General features: G+C 45.6%; 2 protein-coding genes across 3 annotated transcripts in view; both read left to right on the plus strand.

Moving 5' to 3' along the window:
* The window catches only part of mdc1 (mediator of DNA damage checkpoint 1), a 9,084-nt gene extending 5,522 nt beyond the window's left edge, over positions 1-3,562 (plus strand). For both annotated transcript variants that reach the window (XM_081696692.1, XM_081696693.1), the window contains 5 exons: positions 1-1,817; positions 1,907-2,089; positions 2,231-2,356; positions 2,696-2,806; positions 3,183-3,562. The exon at positions 1-1,817 is cut by the window's left edge and continues 564 nt beyond it. In XM_081696692.1, coding sequence (XP_081552818.1) covers positions 1-1,817; positions 1,907-2,089; positions 2,231-2,356; positions 2,696-2,806; positions 3,183-3,377 — 2,432 coding nt within the window. In that variant the 3' untranslated portion in view covers positions 3,378-3,562. The remainder of the gene's footprint in view (positions 1,818-1,906; positions 2,090-2,230; positions 2,357-2,695; positions 2,807-3,182) is intronic.
* A 228-nt stretch (positions 3,563-3,790) lies between these two features.
* On the plus strand, positions 3,791-22,659 carry si:dkeyp-77h1.4 (uncharacterized). Its single transcript, XM_026995734.3, has 9 exons — positions 3,791-4,111; positions 10,369-10,421; positions 10,664-10,684; positions 10,808-11,077; positions 11,439-11,735; positions 13,286-13,579; positions 14,165-14,343; positions 15,373-15,474; positions 15,599-22,659. Exons 2-9 carry the CDS (start codon positions 10,376-10,378, stop codon positions 16,550-16,552), a joined length of 2,163 nt encoding a protein of 720 aa, XP_026851535.3. The 5' UTR covers positions 3,791-4,111; positions 10,369-10,375; the 3' UTR covers positions 16,553-22,659.
* Positions 22,660-22,683: the final 24 nt, after the last annotated feature.

Below are 22,683 nucleotides of genomic sequence, written 5' to 3' on the forward strand. Positions count from 1 at the left end.
AACCCGTGGGCGAGGATGAGGAGGTACAGGAGGAAGAGCCCAGATCTAGCAGGAGATCTCGTAGGGGGTGGAGGGTGGAGTCGGAGCCCACGCAGCCTATTGGGCCCGATGCCATGTCTGCGGGAGGAGCCTCGGAGAGGAAGAGAGGAAGAACGCAGGAGGAGGAAGAGGGGGAGAACAGTGCAAAGGTGGACAGGAGGAGGGACGGAAGGGGAAGGAGCGCCGGACTGAAATCCAAAGACGAGGAAGACGGCCAGGAGCAGGAGGAGAGGGCGGCCCAGGAGGAGCGAGAGGAGGGGTTAAGAGAGAGAGCGGAGCACAAGGACCAGGAGGAGAGAGGGAGGACTGAGCGAGAACTGAAGGAGAGGCATGAGGGAGAGGAGAAAGAAAAGGAAGAAGGAGAACGGAGGAGAAGGGAAGAGGAGGAAAGAGAGGGAATAGAGAAGGAAAGAAAGGCAAGAGAAGAGAGGGAGAGACTGGACAAGGAGAGAGAAGAGGAGGAGAGGTTGGAAAAGGAGCAGAAAGAGAGAGAAGAGAGGGAGAGGATAGAAAAGGAGAGAGAAGAGGAGGAGAGGTTGGAAAAGGAGAGGAAAGAGAGAGAAGAGAGGGAGAGAGAAGACAAACTTGAAAAAGAGAAAAAAGAACAGGAAGAAAAGGTTCAATCAGAGAGAGAAAGAACAGAGAGAAAAATGAGGGGAAAAGAGAAGAAGGAAAGAGAAGAACTTGAGCAAAAACCTGAAAAAGAAAAAAGACAACAAGAATCAAATGCCAGAGTAGCAAGAGGGAGAAGGAAGAGAGAAGAACAATTAGAACTAGAGTTAAGAGAGAAGAGAATGGAAACAGAAGAAGAAGAACTGGAAAGGCACCAAAAGGAGAACAAAAAGAGAGAAGACAAGGAGGAAGAAGAAGCAGAGATGCAAAAGAGACGATCTCAAAGGCAACGAAAAACCCTGCTGGGAAGGAAAGCGAGAGAGCTCGAGAAAGAGGGTCATCAGGAATTGGGCGAGGGCGTTCCATGCAGAGGGGATGCTCAGGGAACATCACTGGAGAGGGCAACGGAGCAAGGAGAGACAGGGAACCAAGAAAGGGAAGGTGTGAAGAGGAAAACCCCAGAGGAAGAACAAGAAAAAGGCGACGTGAAGCCCAGACGAGGCAGATGCCAAACAAGGAAATCTGTAGTGCCCCCTGCTGGTCCGGAGAGCTCGATGCCTCCGGACCACAGCGAAGGAATCTTGGCTAAAAGGACTCGCTCCAACTCCTCCCACTCGGAGCATTTTACATCCGTCGACGCAGAGCAAACCCGAGGCAAGGGGAGGAAGACGACTAAAGTGGAGGCTGATAACGGTAAGCCACTGGGCAAGAGAAGAGCCGCCACAGTGTCCTCTAGTGGCATGGAGGACACACTGCGGGACTCTGCTGCTGGTACTCTGTCTCGGTCCACCTCCAGGAGCTCGGAGAGATCTAGCAACGTATCGGCCACTCAGAGCAGAGGCAGAGGAGGGAGAGGGATGAAGAGTGAGTTAGCAGAAGAGGAAGGTCCACGTTCAGTGGCTGCTGGGAGGGGGAGGGGGAGGGGAAGGGGGAGAGGGAGAGGTGTGCAACATACTCCGGTGGGTGATGCCAAAGTTGGGGCGACTTATGGGGCCCACCACGTGAAAGAAGAGTCTGGGGACATATCCGGCACTGAAGCAAGTGTTATGAGCCCAGCCTGCAGCAGGGGGCGGAAGAGAGCCGCTGCTCCCACCACAGGAACCGCGGGAGCCGCTCAGCCAACCCCAAAGACCCCCCGCCGCTCCGTAGCCGCTCAGACGCACAAGGTAGATGAAAACACACGTCAGTCCCAGCCCTCTCCTTCTCACAGACTCCCACGTACACTCGCTCATGGTCGTTCTCTTCTATGTCTCAGATCCTCTTTACAGGGGTGGTGGACGAGGATGGGGAGCAGGTGGTGCAGCAGTTGGGTGGAGGCCTGGCCAAAGGCGTGGCTGATATGACCCACCTGGTGACCGATAAGGTCCGCCGCACAGTCAAGTTCCTGTGCGCTGTAGCCAGGGGCGTGCCTATCGTCACCCCTGATTGGCTGGCCAAGGTAAGGGTCTTCTCTTGGGTAGGTCAGCAGTAGGAATACACATGGAAAACACACACACACACACACACACACACACACACTGAATCCAGACATCCCATCTTCGTCCTTCAACCCCCCCCCCACCCCCCCGTCTCTGCGCAGAGCGGTACAACGGGGAGCTTCGTCTCGCCTAATGAGTACCTGGTGAAAGATAAGGAGCAGGAGAAGAAATTTAACTTCAGTCTGCAGGAAGCGCTCAGAGCGGCCCAGGAGAAACCCTTACTCCAGGTACTTCCTGACGCTCCAGTTACAGGCGGTGGGAATCCGTTGCGTTGCCGGGCCAGAATCGCCGTAACTCAGTCGAATACCCATCACATTCCTTCTAGCAGTGTTTGTCTGCGTTACTCTGTAACTACGCTACATGTACGCGGTAAAGCTTGTTGGTTCCTGGCCGGGCTAAGAGCTGGTAGTCGGAGACGTCTGAGTTCTGAAATATGTGGCAGTGAAGCACTGGGCACTGGTGGATATTAATGTCTTACTATCTGTTCTGGAAAACAGGCATCTCATGTGAAATCCTTGCAAAGTGTGGCCCTCACTAACGCAATGGTGGTCATCTGTCCTCTGCAGGGTTACGAGATCCACGTGACGCCATCTGTGAAACCAGAACTGCCACAGATGAAGGAGATCATCACCTGCTGTGGAGCACGCTACCTTCCCAAGATGCCTTCTACACCCAAGGTGTCTCTCTCTCTATCACACACACACACACACACACACACACCCATACCTGGAGCTATCGCACCTCTTTTGGCTTTCAGCATTTATCTGTCCACACTGACAGCTCTTTCTCGACTCCCAGTCTCCCTGCAGTAGTCTGTCAGATAACATCTCAGTCTACAGGTTTACATTTTCCCTGAACGCTTATTGATGCAAAGGCTGTAAGGTTGCTAATCTGCCTGACTTTGTACCTAGTGAAGGCAATTTCTAATCACCGCCTATCCATTCTCTTTCATGACTAGCAAAAGTAGCGTTGGGTGCAATAGCACTTTAATTACATTCGTGTACACAGACACGTTTCAAACATGCCAAACGGGCTCCTCTGTCTGTCTCCAAGGTTGGGACGGTGGTGGTGTCGTGTGAAGAAGACCGAGCCCTGTGTGAGAGCGCGCTCAGCGTGCGCGTGCCCGTGGTCAGCGCGGAGTTTCTTCTCACCGGCATCCTGCAGCAGAGAGCGGACACGCACACCCACGCTCTCCCGGCGTCTTCCGCCGCCACGCCCAAACCTTCCTCTGGAGGCCGCAAAAAATAGTCCTGCTGCGAACCAGACCTGGTACTATTAGGACCGTGAGCCAAAACGTTTTCCCCTTGCAGATCATGTTTTTTTTGGGGGGGGTTTTAACTCAAAGCTGCTACAGACTGCCGAAGAGCTCGTCAGTCCTTCACGTGTGTCTGTGATTTTTAAGCTACCACACAATAAAGGTTTACCAAAGGAGACTTTGCTTCCCTTTCCTTAGTGTTGGGATTTGCGTGGGATTTGATTCCTTAACCATATTTAAAGGAAGAGCCTGGGTGAGCCGCTCTTGGTCTCGCTTGGCAGAAAATGCAGGGACATATTGATGAAATGTCCCGGTGAACTCCATCAGTCGTAGCAAATTAAATTAACTGCCGTGGTCAAGAATCGATTAAATAGTACCTTACCCTGTGATCTAATTCGGTGTTGAGATATATCTGTACTGGATTGGTTTTCATTATTCTGTTCAGCAATATGCTAACCTGGTTTTAAGAGTGACGTGATGCAGATCGCAAAGGCTTGAGGGTCCGGGATTTACCGACCTCACTCGAGCATCTCCGAGATGCCGACGTATCCTGAACGCCTTCCAAATGTGCAACCTCAGTCCTCGAGTGGTCTACTCGGGAGGCGAGGTTGAAGGGAGGGGAAAGAAACGTCTCGGTCGAGAGAAATCGCGGGACACCCGATCCGCCTCGCACAGCCACACTTCATTCGTAACGCGGAGGTCCTGGTCGCGGGCGCGGTAACAGAAGGTAAGAGAAGCTGCTCGTTTTGCGAATTGCATCCCCAAGCCGTCTTGAACAGGATAACGCGTGCAGGAGAGCAGGGGTTAAATTCTGCAGTTTTCGCGTTGTCTGGTCATTTTCCAAAACGAGTAGATTGAAAATGATAGCGTGTCGGCTTCGGTTAGAAAGCGATAGAGCGCGCTGAATATTTTTGTCTTTAGCAAATGTTTTCGCCTATTCAGAATTTGCCATTCTGAGCACGAGAAGTGCGCACCGGCTGTGGCATACGCTAAATTATGCACAGCATTAAAATTGCTTAGTCAGCGTGCAGAAGTAATAATACTATGTAGTACAACGTCGTGAATCCGGCCAAAAAAAAGACTAACGATGAGTCTACACACGATGTTGGTATTGTAAGTAGTCTGCATATACAGTATGCATATAAATGCTTGGAGATTATTACGCACAGTTGGTAGCATGTTGGATCAAAGGTTTTGTCCACGAGATTTACATTTTTTTAAATTATTTTATTTTAACGTTTCTATGCACGCGCCTTGCGTCCGACCGGCGATAAACTGCGCGTTCATTGGCGCGCGTTGATCGTTTTAATCGCGCCCCATCCACGAACATGTGTAGGCGATGTCTCGCATTGTGTCACTGCGAGAAATATGTAGGGATGGCAAATATTTCTGTGACGGGGAGGATTTGCTCTCGTTCTAACGGGAAAGGAGTCATGTCTGCTGCATTACTGGAGTCAAAGATCCTACATCCTACCCGCCTCCGCATAGCAATAGGCCTTGCTCGTGTGGTAGGACGCACGCGGACAGCATGAGGGATTAGTGTCGGGCCACCGCACGTGCCATTTCGCTCCAATTTCACAGTCTAACTAAGATGCGAATTTAAGGTGAAGTCAGAGAAAGAGTACAAGCTCTGGAAGTGCGTTATTATAGCGTGCGGACTGAACCGCAGACGCACTAGTGTTAAGTCTACTATGCACCGCTGTTTCTCTGGAGTCACCTGCTCAACACGCCTCGAATAAAGAAATCCACAGCAAATATCCTTAGAAATGGACTTGCACTCCTATCGTTGATGCTCCCTGTGCTTCTGTTGCAACCCCCAAAGAGCTGCCTTACGGGATAATGCAGCAACTATGTGGCATTTGGCTTGTGGGCTGACAAAATGGCCAACTGCTCTTTCTGTCTTGCCTCATTCATGTCTCGAAGCACTTTAATGTTTTACAGACGTGTGATGGGGAATGAAGAGGCATGAACAGTGTGCGTGCGTGTGTGTGCGCGCTTTGGAGGGAGGGCGTAACCGTCCCTTTACAATATTATGGGATGTTTCAGAATTACGTAAAGGATCGAGGAAAAGCGTTTCATGGAGGCATGAAAGGTGAGGAGAGGTAGCAGGGCAGAGATGGAGGTGTATGTGTGTGCTCTGACCTGGTAAAGAAATGGTAGGTTTAGACCGAAGGGACAGGGAACTCACAGACACGATGTCCCCAGGGCCAACACAGACAGAGAGTGATGACACGTCTGAGCTATTCTTCGCATGTCTGAGTACGAAGAAAACTAGTGGATTTTATATACTGAGGCCAAAAACAGAACTGTATTGATATACCTTGCAGAATATGCTGTAGATTTAGAAGGGTCCGGTGGATACACGTCTGATTTAGTTCAGTCTTGTGTGGTGTGCGATGATGCTCAGTATGGACGTAGCACTGGGGTGTGAGTCTGTGATGAAGAGAGTGGGTCTCCCCTCGCACCCAGTACTGCTGCCGTATGCAGTTCTGGCCAACACTTTATTCAGGCGTCCCCTTTGCAACTTTTCAGCTGCTGTAGCCAAAATCACAGGCAGAAAGAAAATGACTATGTGGAGTCCCATGGCAAGTGGCAAATGTGATTTAAACATACACAGGGAAATTGTAGCACATTTTTCTGCTGTATAGGTGTGTGTGTGTGTGTGTGTGTGTGTATATATATATATATATATATATATATATATATATATATATATATATATATATATATATATATATATATACACACACACACACACATACACACATACACACACACGTCACTGGCAAACTGGTTCTCCTCCAGGTCAACAGTGAGTCATGGTGAAAACAAAATCAGGAAATATTGCAGTGTCTTTGCAGTGAACTCTTCTGTGGTTCCATCTGTGGTTTTCTAAGGACACTCTACCCCTGAAACAATACTTATCTCACCCACCAGCTACAGAGAGCCCAAGAGCCATCATTTTCCAAACGACAGACAAAGAATAACAAATACGTTGACCTTATATTATTATTTTTTTCCGGCTCAGCGATCCGAGCTCCATAACTCTCTCATAGACAGCTCGCACCACAGTTCACCAGAATCTTGGACTGATTTTTCAATGGGGTTTGACAGCACAGGCATGAATCTCGGAACCTAATATCCAGATAAAATGCCAGTGAGGGCAGAGCAGATATTTTAGGCAAAATTTCTGACAGAAAATTGCAAACCCGTCTCTCAGACATCAGCGTTCCTTAGGGTAAGAGGGTGGAATGTAATATCATCCCTGTTTTCTTTCCCGTTATCCTCTCTGCATGAGATCCTGCTTTGTTCGTTGTTCTGCCTGTTGAAATGAGGGTGTGCCTAGGAAGACGGATCGCTACGGGCAGGGCCATGATCGCAGAACCGACGTCAAACATACGCGGTGATGACACAGCCAGTATCACAGGCCTCGAAGAGTGTCTCTAAAATGATAGACTCTGCCACTGAGAACCATAATCTGGGACGGCGCGTAGCTGCGCTCTCCCACAAATGTTTGTTCCCCTGGCTGAGGAAGAGGCTGATTATCCTAGAAAGCTTCATGTCCTCATGCCAAAGGAGGCAGGGTTCTCAGAGGCAGGGTTCTCAGAGCAGTGGGGCTTTTTCTTCACGGTGAGAGACGCTGCAGGACGATGATGCAGGCCCTAAAAATGGAACTGAACAACGTTAACCCTGTACACCCCAAAGATCCGACAGCAGCTCCAGTCTTACTCCTCACACCTTTAATACTGGTTTTAATGTACTGAATCAATATTATCTCAGTAGTGACTGAATTTTATGCCTTAAGATTAATAGCCAACAATAATATAAATGAATAACAAGCCTAGTTTAAAAGGTAAGAGGTATTTTTTTTTAAGATAATCCCCTGCAACTCAGGGGATGGAGAAGGCAGAAGCTGTTGAGGAGAACAGAAGGCCTTCTTAAGCTCCACCTAGACCACCCTGTCTCCAACCTGCCTCCATCTTGTCTGGGTCTACCTTATACATCCTGTACTACAAATGTACTCATCAGTGATGAACTGGAATGTAGTTATAGGCAGGCAACACTCCTGTTCACAATCTATAGTAGTGCAGGCTTTCCTCCACCCTGCCTCTTCATACTCCACATCTCTGGTTCTGTTTCCTCTCCTACCCCACAATGCCCTGGGTTTCAGAAGGATTACAGTTCTGTCTCATCCTGCTATTGCCAGTCCACCTGTCCTGACCGGTAATGGCAGCATCTGCCATAGTCCTTGTGACTGGTGACTCAGCGCTACGGGTTACAGTCGTCTGCTTGCCTGGTGGTCACGTGCTGAAAAGCTGTGCAATAGCTACGCTTCTATTGAGCCCTCCCAATGTTTTTAAAAAACTAGGCAAATTCTTTACCTTTCTAAATGTAAAAAGGTTGTCACAGAAGTAGCAAATTTGTTTTCATATCAGAACCCAATAGTAACATTTATCAATAGGTAAAGATCTTTTGTTTACTGGCAGTTCTTTTCAGGGGGAAGTGAAAAATGTCTTCAGTCATAATGTTCTGTCGTAGCAGTAGTAGTCATTTCTGTGCCTGAAGCTACAGAAGAGTTCATTATGAATTGAATATGCTTGCATCTTTACACTCTTCCATTCCTCTCTGATTCCTTCTTTGTTCTCTTTAAATTTTGATGTGATAATGACACGTGCGTCTGCTAATTCTGCTAATAAGTATGAGGACGAGCTCCATCTACGCTCTCACTGATGTGTCTGCTACAACAGCTCTGTGTGAGGTATACGCTGTAAGAGTTCTGTGTGAGGTATACGCTATAAGAGTTCTGTGTGAGGCGTCTGTTACAGCAGCTCTGTGTGAGTTGTACGCTATAAGAGTTCTGTGTGAGGTATACACTATAAGTTCTGTGTGAGGTGTACGCTATAAGAGTTCTGTGTGAGGCGTCTGTTACAGCAGCTCTGTGTGAGGTGTACGCTATAAGAGTTCTGTATGAGGTATACACTATAAGAGTTCTGTGTGAGGTGTACGCTATAAGGGTTCTGTTTGAGGCGTCTGTTACAGCAGCTCTGTGTGAGGTATACGCTATAAGAGTTCTGTCTGAGGCATCTGTTACAGCAGCTCTGTGTGAGGTATACGCTATAAGAGTTCTGTCTGAGGTGTACGCTATAAGAGTTCTGTCTGAGGCGTCTGTTACAGCAGCTCTGTGTGAGGTATACGCTATAAGAGTTCTGTCTAAGGCGTCTGTTACAGCAGCTCTGTGTGAGGTGTACGCTATAAGAGTTCTGTGTGAGGTATACACTAAGAGTTCTGTGTGAGGTGTCTGTTACAGCAGTTCTGTGTGAGGTATACGCTATAAGAGTTCTGTCTGAGGCATCTGTTACAGCAGCTCTGTGTGAGGTATACGCTATAAGAGTTCTGTGTGAGGTGTACGCTATAAGAGTTCTGTCTGAGGCGGTCTGTTACAGCAGCTCTGTGTGAGGTGTACGCTATAAGAGTTCTGTGTGAGGTGTACGCTATAAGAGTTCTGTGTGAGGTATTCGCTATAAGAGTTCTGTCTGAGGCGTCTGTTACAGCAGCTCTGTGTGAGGTGTATGCTATAAGAGTTCTGTCTGAGGCATCTGTTACAGCAGCTCTGTGTGAGGTATACGCTATAAGAGTTCTGTGTGAGGTGTACGCTATAAGAGTTCTGTCTGAGGCGGTCTGTTACAGCAGCTCTGTGTGAGGTGTACGCTATAAGAGTTCTGTGTGAGGTGTACGCTATAAGAGTTCTGTCTGAGGCGTCTGTTACAGCAGCTCTGTGTGAGGTGTATGCTATAAGAGTTCTGTGTGAGGTATACACTATAAGTTCTGTCTGAGGCATCTGTTACAGCAGCTCTGTGTGAGGTGTATGCTATAAGAGTTCTGTGTGAGGTATACACTATAAGAGTTCTGTGTGAGGTGTACGCTATAAGGGTTCTGTTTGAGGTGTACGCTATAAGAGTTCTGTGTGAGGTAGACACTATAAGAGTTCTGTGTGAGGCGTCTGTTACAGCAGCTCTGTGTGAGGTATACGCTATAAGAGTTCTGTGTGAGGTGTACGCTATAAGAGTTCTGTGTGAGGTATACACTATAAGAGTTCTGTGTGAGGCATCTGTTACAGCAGCTCTGTGTGAGGTATACGCTATAAGAGTTCTGTGTGAGGTGTACGCTATAAGAGTTCTGTCTGAGGTGTACGCTATAATAGTTCTGTGTGAGGTATACGCTATAAGAGTTCTGTCTGAGGCGTCTGTTACAGCAGCTCTGTGTGAGGTGTACGCTATAAGAGTTCTGTGTGAGGTATATGCTATGAGTTCTGTGTGACGTATATACTATACGTTTCTGCAGTTACAAATATCCTCAGTTTCCTCCAGAATTAGTAAAGTCTGTATGTAGTCAGGTAGTAGAGACATCTTCCAGTCTTAGGATAAAGGAAATTCAGTGGAATGTCAGAGGAGCATTCCAATGAAATGATTCTGTTCGTGCAGCAATTCAGTAAATCACTTGTGTGTGTAACACGTGCACTGCACCGTCCCGCGCTGCAGTCTCAGGCTGACACCAAGCCAAACCATTACTAGAAAGCCCTGAAACTGAAACCTATTGCTCTTTAATTTGTGTGCCCTACAGGGGCGGTGGAATCGATGGCAGCACCGTAAAGCAGCCAGGCCTGCCTTAACATAATCACAAACACACTGTAATGGGATTTTAAGGAGCGTTCTCCAACACTGCCCTATAGGCGACCCGTAATTCCTCTTAGCAGTTCCGCGAAATGAGAGGCATTGACTTTCAGAGGCCGCATCCCTCGTCCGACGCAAAAGGTCACTAAGAGGAACCGAGTCGGGACGACGTAACTCGATTAAAGCGCAGTTCATTCCTACCCCGCCTTCACGTGTGCCTCCTGTGTCTGACGTGCGGGACTCATTGGGCATATACACAGCTGCTTTCTATGTGCCACTGTGATGATATTAAGCTTGGGCCATCTGTCTTCAGAGCCAACATGGACGCCCTCAGAGCCGTGGCTTTCAGCATGCTGCTATGCTTGGGTAAGGATCAAATACGTCCTTAAAACATAAACACTGTTTATTACACTCAACTTTGATAGCAGAGTTCCTTTTACACAATTACAATGCTTGGTATGGCTATAGCCTGCATAAATATTCATTATTCTGAAAACAAATATGAATTTTTGTTGGAAAGTTGTACACGATGTTAATTGCTTCTTAAAATGCATTTGTGTGTAGCAGCCTACGCCATAACTCACTGTACTTTCCTCCCTCCTCTTTAGCTTCCTCTGGGACTCTAAATGGTAGGATTATGTGACCATGCATTAAACGAACCCACATTTCCGATGAAGTCGCTTATTTTGAGTAAAACCGGTCCAGCCCTCTACGTAAGACGATGGTCTTTTTCTTCCTGGTCCCTTTCTCAGAAAACGAGGAGACCGCCTTCCTCGGCGAGCACTTCCACATCCTCCTGCCCGGTGGCGGCGCTGAGGTGACGTTCAAGCCAGCGGTCGGGCCGGCGGGCCGCGAGCTGACACTGATGTCAGCGGGCTCGGTGGTGAACCCTCGGGTCAAGCTGAACCAGGCTTTGACTCATCTGATTCTGGAGAACGTGGGCGAGAGCGACGAGGGAGTCTACGTCATCAAGCCCGCCCAGAACCCTCAGGACATCATGCGTCTGAAGCTCATCGTCAGAGGTGTTGATTTAACGGGACGTGGGGCTAGACGCGTAAAAGTGCAGCAGCAGGCTGGGAAATCAAACGACACTTTATCCTGCGTTCTAGTGATCCATACACACAAATACAGTATGCAGAAACACATGCAGTTAGCAAAAATACAGCCCGGTCTTCTGATTAAGTCTCTTTATTACTGGGTGCATGTAGTTAATTGCATGGGGTTGTAATGATATGGCATTGTATAGTAATTACTGCTCTGTCAGGCCACCTCTGGCGTCTTCTCTTCTTTTTCTGCCCGTCTCTCTCTCATTCTCTCCTCATCTATCTTTTTCTCTTCCTCTTCCTGTCTTCTTTCCTTTCTCCCTTCGTCTCTCTGCCCCAGACTGCACCATCGAGGACAGCGTGAAGTACGGCGGAGACTTCCACCTCTCGCTGCTCGGAGTCTCCGCCCCAGTGGGCGTGGGCTTCCGCCACGGTGGCATCGAGGCCAATCGGACGTCTGAGCCGGCGATGGAGCTTCTGGACAGCTTCCGGAACCCGCAGCCGGGGTACGAGAACCGGCTAGTCATCACCGAGCAACGGCTCGTCCTGCATGCCGTTACCGGGGCCGACGAGGGCAGCTACACCATCACCGACAGCGACGGGAAAGTGAGCAAGAAGATTTGCCTCAACGTGAAAGGTGAGGAGGAGGAGGAGCGAAGGTCCTCCACTCCGGTAAAGCCTCACCTTGCGACTGTGGTGTGGTCCCGCACCCTGAGATCTGTAAAGCATTTTCGTCCTCGAGTAAATCCAGACCTTCATGCCAGTCACGGGCATCTGCCAGTGAAACGTATGCTTTTGGAGCTCTGTTCATTCTGAGGTTCCGGTTGCCACTGGTTACCCTGTACAGAATTGGGAGAAATGTTCCTTCTATCACTAGAAACCAGGCTGCATGGTGGCAGGGTGGTTAGCATGTCAGCGCTAGGCTCTCGGGTTTGTGTCCCTATCTGGGTGGCCTTTCCATGTTTCTTCCATTAACTTCCATGGCCTTTCCCTGTTGTGTGTCCCTGTTGTCCTGTTGTCTCCTTTCCCCTCCCTGAACCTGTGTCCAGTTGAGCGTACGCCGTGCGCACTTGGCTGCTGCTTCTCTCCACCGTGTGTCTGGATGTAAAAGCTGTGCGTGTGTATGTTAATTGTAAAGTGATCTTATGCACCTTGGAAGGTGCAAAATATAAATATATTCATTCATAAAATGAGAACACCTGGTAGGGGAGGCCAGGGGTCCTGCGGCCTGTTGATTTAGGCTGGATCGTAGAACTCCGTGCACGAAATGACGTGGCGTCTCGGGTACGTGTGGTGAACCTGCCGTAGAAATGGTTCAGAACAAAAACGGTTAATGCAGCTGGCCTGGCACGATTTGATTTTTTTCCAGTCTTTTAATGAATAGGATTTTGGGTGCTGGGTTAATCCTCAGCCTGTAAACAGCCCCTCTCACGTCGGTTACAATCATGTAACAGTGTAATCTTTCTGTTCAAAGTCGGATATTTAGGCATGTCCCTCCTTCTTTTTAGAAATAAAGGCAGAGAGAGACAGAGGGAGGGAGAGACAGGGCGTGAGAGACAGAGGGAGTGAGAGACAGGGAGTGAGAGAGTGAGAGACAGGGAGTGAGAAAGGAATGAGGGAGCGAGAGAGACAGAAGGAGTGATGGTTAAAAATCGAATATAAATGTTTACAGCTCAGGCAAATGAAGGGTAGGAATGAATTTGAAGAGAGAGAGATAAGAAATGGAGCAGGGAAGAGATGGAGGAAAGGATGAAGTGTGCTGGCACAGGCGATATTTTAGGAAGCCTTGGGGGGGCCTGTGAAGGACCATCGATATAAGGACAGGAAAAACAACAAATACAGGCAGACAGATACTGAATAACAGAGAGAGAGAGAGAGACAGAAATTAAGACACAGAGAGAGAGGTGTTTAGATTTTTTTTTCTCTGCCTGTAATGTTCATCCAATTAAATCTTAATGGCATCTCTTCCTTCCCCCTGCTTGCTTCATTCCTGCTGTGTTTCTCCAGTTCATTTCTCATGCTTCATGTTCCAAACCCTCAGATCCATCTTCACAGTGGGAAAATAATGAGATTATACACACAGGCCATACTGGCTACTTTAAGTGACTGTTTCCTTCTGTCTTCTTCTTTGCTGGCTTTCTGCTCTTTCCTTCCTTCCTGTCCATTCCTTCTTTCTCGGCACTTCAGAGCATCAGAACTTTGTCAGCGTACCGTATGGCGGAACCTTTAAACTGAACCTACACTTAAACAGTTCCTTGGTCCGACTGATCTATTCGCCCAACTCCGGTGCTGATGGCCGCTCCTGGACGATCATGGACAGGGCCGCGCTGACCCTGCCTGCTGAGCTTGACCTGGAAGGCCGCATGTTACTGGAAGACTCCATGTGTATCCTGGAGAACGTGAAACCCAGCGACGCAGGAGTGTATCAGGTCACCGATCTCCAGGGCTTCGCAGTGGCCAAGTTTTACCTGGAAGTGAACGGTACTGAAACTAGAGAGTACTTAGTTTTACTCTGCAGTGATGTAGCAATATGATGTAATGTGTTTAGTTATTTAGCTTAACTGGAATCAGCTCCCAGTCAAACATAAATATACTCCAAATGAATACATTTCTATGTCCATGTTGAAAATATTTATGTATTTATAGGTTCAAATTATTTATTACAATTGGGCTTTTATAATTTCCACATTTTTCCACTTTTAATTAATTGTATTATTCCATTATTTTTTCCGTTATTTAAAGAAATTGTACTTACTTTTATTATTACATTTACTATTTATATCAATTGTTTAATCTAACGTTTCTCTTTAATTTGGCAAGAACATCTTCCTGAGGTGTTGGGTCTCATAGTGTAATAAGCTTTGTCATACCATTTTAATCTACGATGTTGCTGCACAACACTCAGAACTGCCATTGTGTACGAAAAGTGCTAAACAAACATGCCTTGCCTTCCCTTAAGCAGAGTTAGTCCAAGAAATAAGAGAAGACTTGAGAAAGATTAGCTGGGAAGTAGGAAGCTAACGGGAATCCCATTGTTAATTACGGAAAACCTTCCTCTCCCGTTAGCGTACCGGCTGCCGGACGTCTACGTGGCGGTCATTTCCCTGACGGCCCTGGTAGTGGTGCTGTTGCTCGTCTGCCTGCTGTCGTGCTTGGTGAAAGTGCGGCAAAGAGCTGAGAAGGCGCGCGCCATCGAGAAGATCGCCCAGAACGCGGGGAAGGACGAGGGGGGCACCTTCAGACAGGTGATGAAACTATATCCCCCAGCATGCTTTAAGACTCAGGCATCCAATCGTATCTGCAAATCAAGTGTGCGCCTGCTTGCCGGAATAAACAAAAACTATAGCCACACCAGTGCTTTGCGGACAAAAGCGCCATTAACACTCTGAGCGCCTGTAAGCCGTGCTGACAGAACCGTCGGAAACCTGAGTGAGACTCTAACTGCTCCTATGTTGACTGACTAAACTAGTACTTATTGTAGGGTATTGTTTATTACACTGATGTTGTCTAACAAACTCTAGTACTCATTGTTTATTACACTTATTGTTTAAGAGACTTTGTGTATTTTGTACTTCTAGGCATCAGCGGTGATCCCTGTATTTCTACAGTATTCTAGATCACTGGTATATTGGACTCTAACCTACTGTACTGACTCTACTAACCTACTCTGTATTCTATGAGTAAATGACAGCACTTTTGTAAGTCGCTCTGGATAAGAGTGTCTGCTAAATGCCATAAATGGAAATGTGAATGTAACTGGGAGTTTAAAGCCAGCTTGAAGCATAGCACATGCCAGAAAACCGATCGTCAAGGCAACCTCACATCGAATTTCCTCTAATGCATGTGAGACACACAAATCAAACCTTTCAGCTCTGTTTAATTATACAGGCTAGTGTCTGACCAAATAATAGGGCTTACCCATTCAGTAATAGCATCAGTAATAGTACCTGCTGCACTGAGGAGAAAATTACCCTTTCAGATCATATCATTAAAATGGCAAGACGATGGCCATTTTGTCCCCCTACAACTTCCCATGTGTGGATTTACAGGGACTGTAAATGCATCAATCAATTTTCCCGATCGCAGTATCGCCAGCTTCCAGATAAAATGGTTCAGCCCGATCGCAGCCACTACTGCTGTCTAACTGGTGTTGATTTTTTTAGGACAAGCACACCACTCTAATGGTCTCTGACCATTAAACTTCATCTGGGGCCGGTAAGAAGCTCTTTCAGTTTCAGGGTCTTTAGTGATTAAGGCCCTGGGTCTGTTTCCAGGTGGTCCAGGATGCCTTATCCCATCAAAATGAGGAGGCCCCGGTCCTCTCACAGAAAGAAGACATCACAGAGAAATCCCAAAGCACTGAAGTTAGCATTAAGGTGGGAGCTACGAGGACCTAACACTAAATCCTCAGAGCATGCAATAATCATCAGATGCATGCCAATGTCCGCTATGGTCTTCGAAATAAAATAATTTAACGAGTTTTATGTGTTTTATGCCCAGGGCTTGGAGGTGTCTGCTAAAGATACAAGTATCCATGATAAGAATTTGGAGACCAGCGACTCAGGAGTGGGCTTCACCACAGCTGGTCTCCCACTGGACAGTGACACCGAGGCACCATCAGTGCCCATCACAGAGGCTGATTTCCTGAGCTCCTCTGGTGCCAAACCCATTGCCAGTCAAGTCCCCGAGCCCAAACCCACCGTTACTATAACGTCAGAACCGGCAAAACCAGCAGCTGAAAAAACGGCACCAGTTCCAAAACCAGAACCCTCAACTGAACCCAAACACGCTGTAACATTAAACCACGAACCAAAAATGGCTGTCTCACCTGCTTCTGAAATGAAAGCAAGCTTGAGTCCATCTGTAGAACCCAAACAAGCCATCAGCCCAACTCCTGAAGTCAAACCAGTCCTAGAGGTCAAACCAACACCTGCTCCTGAAGTCAAACCCCCTTCAAGCCCGGAACCCCCAAAAGCTGTGACACCAGCTACCGACCCAAAGCCAGCAGTCTCTCCAACACCTGACCTTACATCAGCCAAACCAGCTACCTCTGGCCCCACACCTGCTGTGAGTGTGCCACCACAGTCCACACCAGCAGCCACTATTCCAACCCCTGATCCCAAGCCTGCTCTTTCTCCATCTCCAGACCCTAAACCAGCTCTCTCACCCTCCTCTGATCTCAAGCAACCAGTCTCACCAACCACTGATCCAAAGCCAACCACCAATGGTACCCTTGAGCCCAAGGCAGATGTAGGCTCTTCTCTGGGACTGGATCTGAAAGGCCCCGAAGCACCAGCTTCGGCTGCTCCTAAAACCCCAGACACTGAGAAAAGCTCAGGAAAGGCTCCTGAGGTCATCTCCAGCGGGGGTCCCACTCCAGAGGCCAAAGTGACCTCGGCCTTGCCCAGCGATGGAGCCTCTGGTGCAGGCAAGGAAGAAGCCTCCACCACCTGAGGTCCAGACCACTGCCTAATTTCTGCTCCCTCCCAATGTCCTTACCCAGGCTGACAATCGAAATATCGATTTTAATAACAAACAAGATCTTATCGATTTATTACCAAGGAGGGCTTCTTTAATCTCTTAAAATACTCTTAACACATAACTAAAACACAGTGATAATAACCATCTGTAAATACACCTGATTTATTGCTATATAATCACTTTCTATCACTATCCTATAACAAAAGTCAAACATAGAGTCCCAGCTTACCAAAAGTACATTCTTAGAACGTTTCCATCACGTTCCATTTTGGTGAAACGTGAAAGAACATGACATTGTTCAGTTTTCTTAACATTCCCAGAATAATTTTCTTAGGATAGAAGAATGTTCTCAGATCATAAACGTTCTAGGAATGTTTTCTTAGGATATTCTGAAGAGGTTTCTATATTGACTTTTATATGGTTTTCTTATCGTTCTTAGGATGTTATTGGTAAATTAGTAAATTGGTTGTAGGAATGATGCATTGGTACAGCCCCTGAATGTTAAAACAAACATTTTTTTCTTTAGTCACTAGAACATTGTTCAGTACTTTACCTCCACCTCATTCACACTGACAATTTTCTTTATCTTTGAATGTTCTGAGAACATTGACAGGTTCCGTTTTATTAGTGTTCATAGACCATATGCAGTAAATTAGTAGAATGTCCCCAGTAACATAATCTCAACCTTTATTCTCATAAATAATGAAACATTCTAAAGAAACACTCACATGACAAAAAAGGTGTCCTGGGTAAAGAATGTGCGGATAAAAATAACAAAGTAAATGAAAATCAAAACGAACATAAACGTGCACTAACGAGAACAAAAGAAGTGCAACATTAATGATCAGCAACGGTCGTGTGAACAGAAAAGGCTTAAATAGGCACAGTATAAGGACATAACATGACAAAGGTGTCGTGGCCAGCGAGGCAGACACAGAAATAACCAACACAATTAACATGAGACAAACATGATTGAAACATAAACACAAGCCTCATGTTACGCCGCTGCCGTTTAAATGAAGCTACCAGCAGCGGAGCAGCGTGACAAACGTCTCCTGTGTACTTCAGTGCTGTGCTTTAATGGTCCATATTTAGTGAGTCTAGTTCTGGCAGACATTCCTATTGACTTATAATATTGTTTTCTAAATATTTGTTCCTAAATATTTGTATCAATTTGAAACCCATTTTGTAGTTCATTCAGTAATTGATTAACCAATGACGATGCCATCTCTGTCGAAATAACACTATGCCATCAATGCATGAATAATGGACTTTAGGGAAAGTCCTTAAGTTTTGTTGTTGAGAAACAACTGTTTGCTCAGTTAAATAGAAATACATTTAGTTCAAGTTAGTAAACTATTGTTATTCCTTCATATAATTCTCAACAAAAAGCCTTACATATAATACGAGGTAAAAGTTGTGAAATATCAGAAACCATATTTTACTCTATGTCTGACCTTCTGAGGTGACAGATCTTTGTGGAATGGACTGCCTTCTCAGCTTGTCTATACATTTTTAACGGTCCAACCTCCTTGGTAACAGTCAGTGTGAAACATTCATACTTTTCCAAACCTTGAAGAAAGTGTTTTATGCAATGTCCAGATTACATCTTAGTAAACAGTAAATGGTCTTAAATATTGACTTAATTTACTGAATAATATTATTTCAAAGAAGCTTGAATGCTTCAAAAGCTTTCTTATGCCAACTCCAATCTACCCCCATTAAACATTATTTTAAAAAGAAAATGTTAAAATCCATTAACGTGAATTTAAGAACGTTTCCTCCTAACATTGACAGGACCTTTATGCTAGCCAAGGTTGTGGGACTGTTTCCTGTTAGCTGAGGATGTACCATTATAGGCATTACAGCAATAGAGTAAATGGAAGGTGTGGTCTGATATGCAAATGACATGTACAAATGTAACATTCCTATCATACCTAAATACAGTGTCACTGCATGCAAATATGAACAGTATGAACTAACTAGATTAGCCTTTTTCTTATTTAGAGACTTGGGTAGAGAACAGATACTGGAGTGGCTGATAGAAAACACATATACCAACTTATACTAAAAAAAAAAAACATTATCCCACCCCTCCAAGTGTATTACTCATACAAGATGGAGATATCAGATCCGTAACCATATGTTGTCTAAACGTGTTTTAAAAAGAGCACATTGTTAGCCTAACATATAATTGTTAAACATCAACAAAAGAAAAAACAAACAAACAAAAAAAAAAACAGTTGACAGTGTAGTGTTAACGTTTTAAAAAGTTTAAAAGATTTACAGAGCTTCTGTGTGGAACTATGTGTAATCGGATATGGACACGTACAAATGTTAAATGATAACCGAATACGTACTACCTTCACCTTATCTGGACCTTTCTGTGACCTACTGCATTCGGATCACTCCAGATAACGTTTTAAAAGAGAATTTCTGCTCGAGCATTTCCAGAGCAGATTACAAGAGAGACGCTTTTACTCAGTTTTCTCCCCAGACAGGAATGCATCAATAATCTTACAACACTGGACATTCAACAACAAGGTAACTGAAATGATACGTATTTCTGTGGTTTCAGTAGTCCAACCTCGTTTTTTAAGTATTCCCCTAAACCCCTCTCCCATGTTAAGGACGTTCGGTATTGTCAGAATTGTTTCTTTTTCCTTTTTTTTTTTTATCGTACTGGCGTGGCTCTAATTGTAACTGAATGTGGGTGCCTGTTCTTACTGGTTCAAAATTGAATGTTAAACTAGTTTGCTAAATCGCTGAATCATGGGGCATATTCTGAGAGGGCCTTCCTGTCCCAGAGATGCTTCTAGATTAAAACCGATGGATTAGCGTTACTTTTTATATCCAACTCAATATGGATACCCGGACAGGGAGCCGTTGCTAATTCAGGCCTCTAAAAACGTCTTTCTATGGACATTAATCGATTATCAAAAAAGTAAAGTGGGATTTCGGTTCACCAAGACTCTTGGTGCCTCGTGTACAATCTGAACTCCACTGGCCTTTCGCGATCGCGCCAGCAGTACGAGAAGCGACCCGTTCACGCAGACAGCGCGTGGCCAGTTTACGCCATGCCTTCCAAATAGCGGCAGGTCCGACTTTGGTAACGTGTAGATTTTACGATATATGGAAGATGGTCTCTACCTCCTGGCCAACTCTTACCAGCCAGGAGCGGGACACTCGCTGCAGTCCACTGACAAGAAAAGACTTGGGTTCTTTTGATTAAAGCACAAAAAAAAAAGAAAAAAAAAGAATCAAGCCACTGAGTGTTTTACAAATCTCCAGTCGTAAGCGTCCCTGACCCTCCCTCTCTCTCACCGTTTGTGAGAATGGCCTTGTTCTTTCTAAATCTTTTTCAGCTGTTTTAATATTGGCATTTTAACATGAAATTTCAAAGCCATAATTATGGGCTCACGATGTAGTATCACACATCATGTAATGTAAATAGCATGTACATATTAGTCAGTTATTGCCCATGCTAGACATTTCCCCTTAAATATGCTCTGCTATAAGATTCTCTACACATATTTAACTATTTAAAGAGGGAATGAGCATTATTAGCTAAGAAAGCTTTTAGTCACTGATGCTTTGAAAACATTTATCTGACATAGGTGTCAGGCAGCTGGTGTGTCATTTCTTAAAGTGTCGATCTGTTTAAGCAATATTAAGTGCAAAGCCTATGCACACACACACACCTTAGTCGCTTATTTACTGACTGTAGTGGTGTTTTTACGGGGTTTCCTTGGTAGGGTTTGCATGGCCATGACCTGCAGCATGCTTTGAGTAACCTTTTTTTCACATAAAAGAAATTCTATTAAAAAAAATACTGATGTCCAATTAAACACATCGGTGCAAAGTTACTTGGCCCAATTCTTAAGCTTTCTGATGTTAACGTGTGCAAATCAACCCTGATACAGAATGCATCGTTCTAGGTGCACTGAGTGTCCGTGCCGTTGCCCCGTGCCTAATTTCCAAGGTAATGAAAGAGCGATTATACAAGGGGGTTGATCCCTGAAGGCTTGGACATGTTTATGTGCGTTGGGGCCTCCAGTAGGTGTGAGGAAAAGCCTTTATCGGGGGTCTGGACTACGAAAACATCCGAAAACCTCTTCCTTTGAGTTTACTATAGGTCAGGCTATTAAAGCTGCAAGGTGTTGCTTTTTTGTAGCAGTAAGGCGCCCAGATGAACACATGCTGGTACTGTCTGCAGGTGCCGCACGTACCCCACCCAGAAGGTCAGGGGAATGGGGTTAGACCTAGCACGGCACCGCAGGGCCTGTGAGGACTCCGGGAGCAATCCCTAACTATTAAAAATGTTTGGATGACACTAAAGTAGAGTGTTACATTAAACCCTGAGCACATTTTCAATAGAACAGAGGAGAAATGTGATGAAACCCTGCACAAAAATCAACCAGGGCAATCTGTGCATGGTGGTAATATTCCAGTGAGCATGACGGATTGACAGCTCTGTTACAGACTCGCAGCTGCAAGGGAGAACTGGAGTAAAAGCATTGTAAATGTGCGGACCCAGTGAGCAGGAGGCCAGTGCAAATATATCTGAAATTAAGGCACCAGGTTGGTCTTGGATGTGGGGTTTGAGCGAATATTAAGATTTGATCTTTTTCTATCAGGTTAAAAATGAAACTAGACAGAGTTAAAAAATCATGTAGATTTCACTGCATAATAATTTAGCCTAGAATTGGCTACCTTTGAATATTGCTGTAGTTGTCTGATCTAATACCTGTTTTGATACATATAGAATTAGCTTTGGATTCTGTACTCTGAAGATGCCCTGATATGTGTGAGACTGTGCGATCTCTAAAATCAAATTTAGGTCTGCACACAATCTGTTACTCTAAGACAATCACTACAATATCTCAATCCACGTAAACAAACATGACAAGCAATGTTTCGGTTCGACAGCTCAGCCGTGTGTGCCCCCTTACAAGAACCGACCCAAAGACGCAAATTCCACTGTTCGCTTGGCTCACGCTTTTGCTTGCTAGGAACCTCGGTAGCTTGAGCGGGAGTGCGGAGTGTGTGGGAGGGACCTCAGCTTTCTGAGCTTCAGCTCTTGGGTTCTGGCCCTCGGACAGTCTGGGGCCCTGTCTGGGCTGACTACAAGGCCCTAGTCCACAGTTTTAAGTTCTGATTGTGCTGTAGATGCAGTGGGATCATTTCACTTGCGCTGATCTTTGCTAACTAACAAACTCATTGTCTCAGTCAAACACTTCCCTGTAACCAGCGTCCAAAATTAACACCGGCCATATGCCAAATGGGGTAAAAACATACTTTGCTGGAATAAGAAAAATTTGGTGGCCAGTAGCTTTGCTTCTTTTGGAACACTTGGCTTAAATCAATGTGTAAGAATTATATGACTTTCACCCCGACAGAACCCATGGAACGGTCATGAATTACAGAAAAAAGTAGCCACATACTACAGAAATGGTCTGTGATTGGCCATTGGGGAACTATTGGGGAACTATCTGATAATGAAAGTTGCGACTCTGATTGTAAGGCTAAAATGACAAACTTGTACTACTAAAAAAAACATCAGGTAATGACTTTTAATGAAATAACACACAATGCAGTTTTATGGTTGGTAAATAAAAAAACAATTTTAGCCAATAAAATAGATTCAATTTACCTTCCAATGGAAATAGGTCAAAACGTTCATTTTGGACCCTGGATGGAACACAGCGACACACCAGTGAAGCAGCGTTGTTTGAGATGTAATGCGATATCTTCACAAATATCATAGAAACGAACTGTATTTGCTGAAGCGTAGCTGAAATACACCATGGACTCCGTTGAACCTATGGACACTGCTAGTGGAACATGCACCTCCTGTGTGAGACACATGCTGTTTTGTTAAATATCTTGTGTACGCCACTAAGATGCATTGACTCTCCTCCACTCCTGTTTGTACCGTGTGCAGTATGTGTGTATCACGTATGTACTACTGACATTTTAAGATGTGTATTCAATATTGGCGCTGTAGGCTCGTGTAGGTGGGTGTGCATGTATGTATGAACTCTGTGATTACTATAAGAATACACTCTGCATAAGTGATAGGTGTTGAACTCTGCCTGTGTCAT

This window comes from Electrophorus electricus, chromosome 14 (genome assembly GCF_041902795.1).
Source record: "Electrophorus electricus isolate QZ-2024a chromosome 14, ASM4190279v1, whole genome shotgun sequence".
Classification (NCBI taxonomy): Eukaryota; Metazoa; Chordata; class Actinopteri; order Gymnotiformes; family Gymnotidae; genus Electrophorus; species Electrophorus electricus.

Bases quoted from the DNA above. Each gene is read 5' to 3' on its own strand.
- si:dkeyp-77h1.4 (XM_026995734.3), top strand. From the start codon at position 10,376: ATGGACGCCCTCAGAGCCGTGGCTTTCAGCATGCTGCTATGCTTGG. The intron at 10,685-10,807 runs GTAGGATTATGT...TCCCTTTCTCAG, and splicing joins TTCCTCTGGGACTCTAAATG to AAAACGAGGAGACCGCCTTC. The intron at 13,580-14,164 runs GTACTGAAACTA...CTCTCCCGTTAG, and splicing joins GTTTTACCTGGAAGTGAACG to CGTACCGGCTGCCGGACGTC.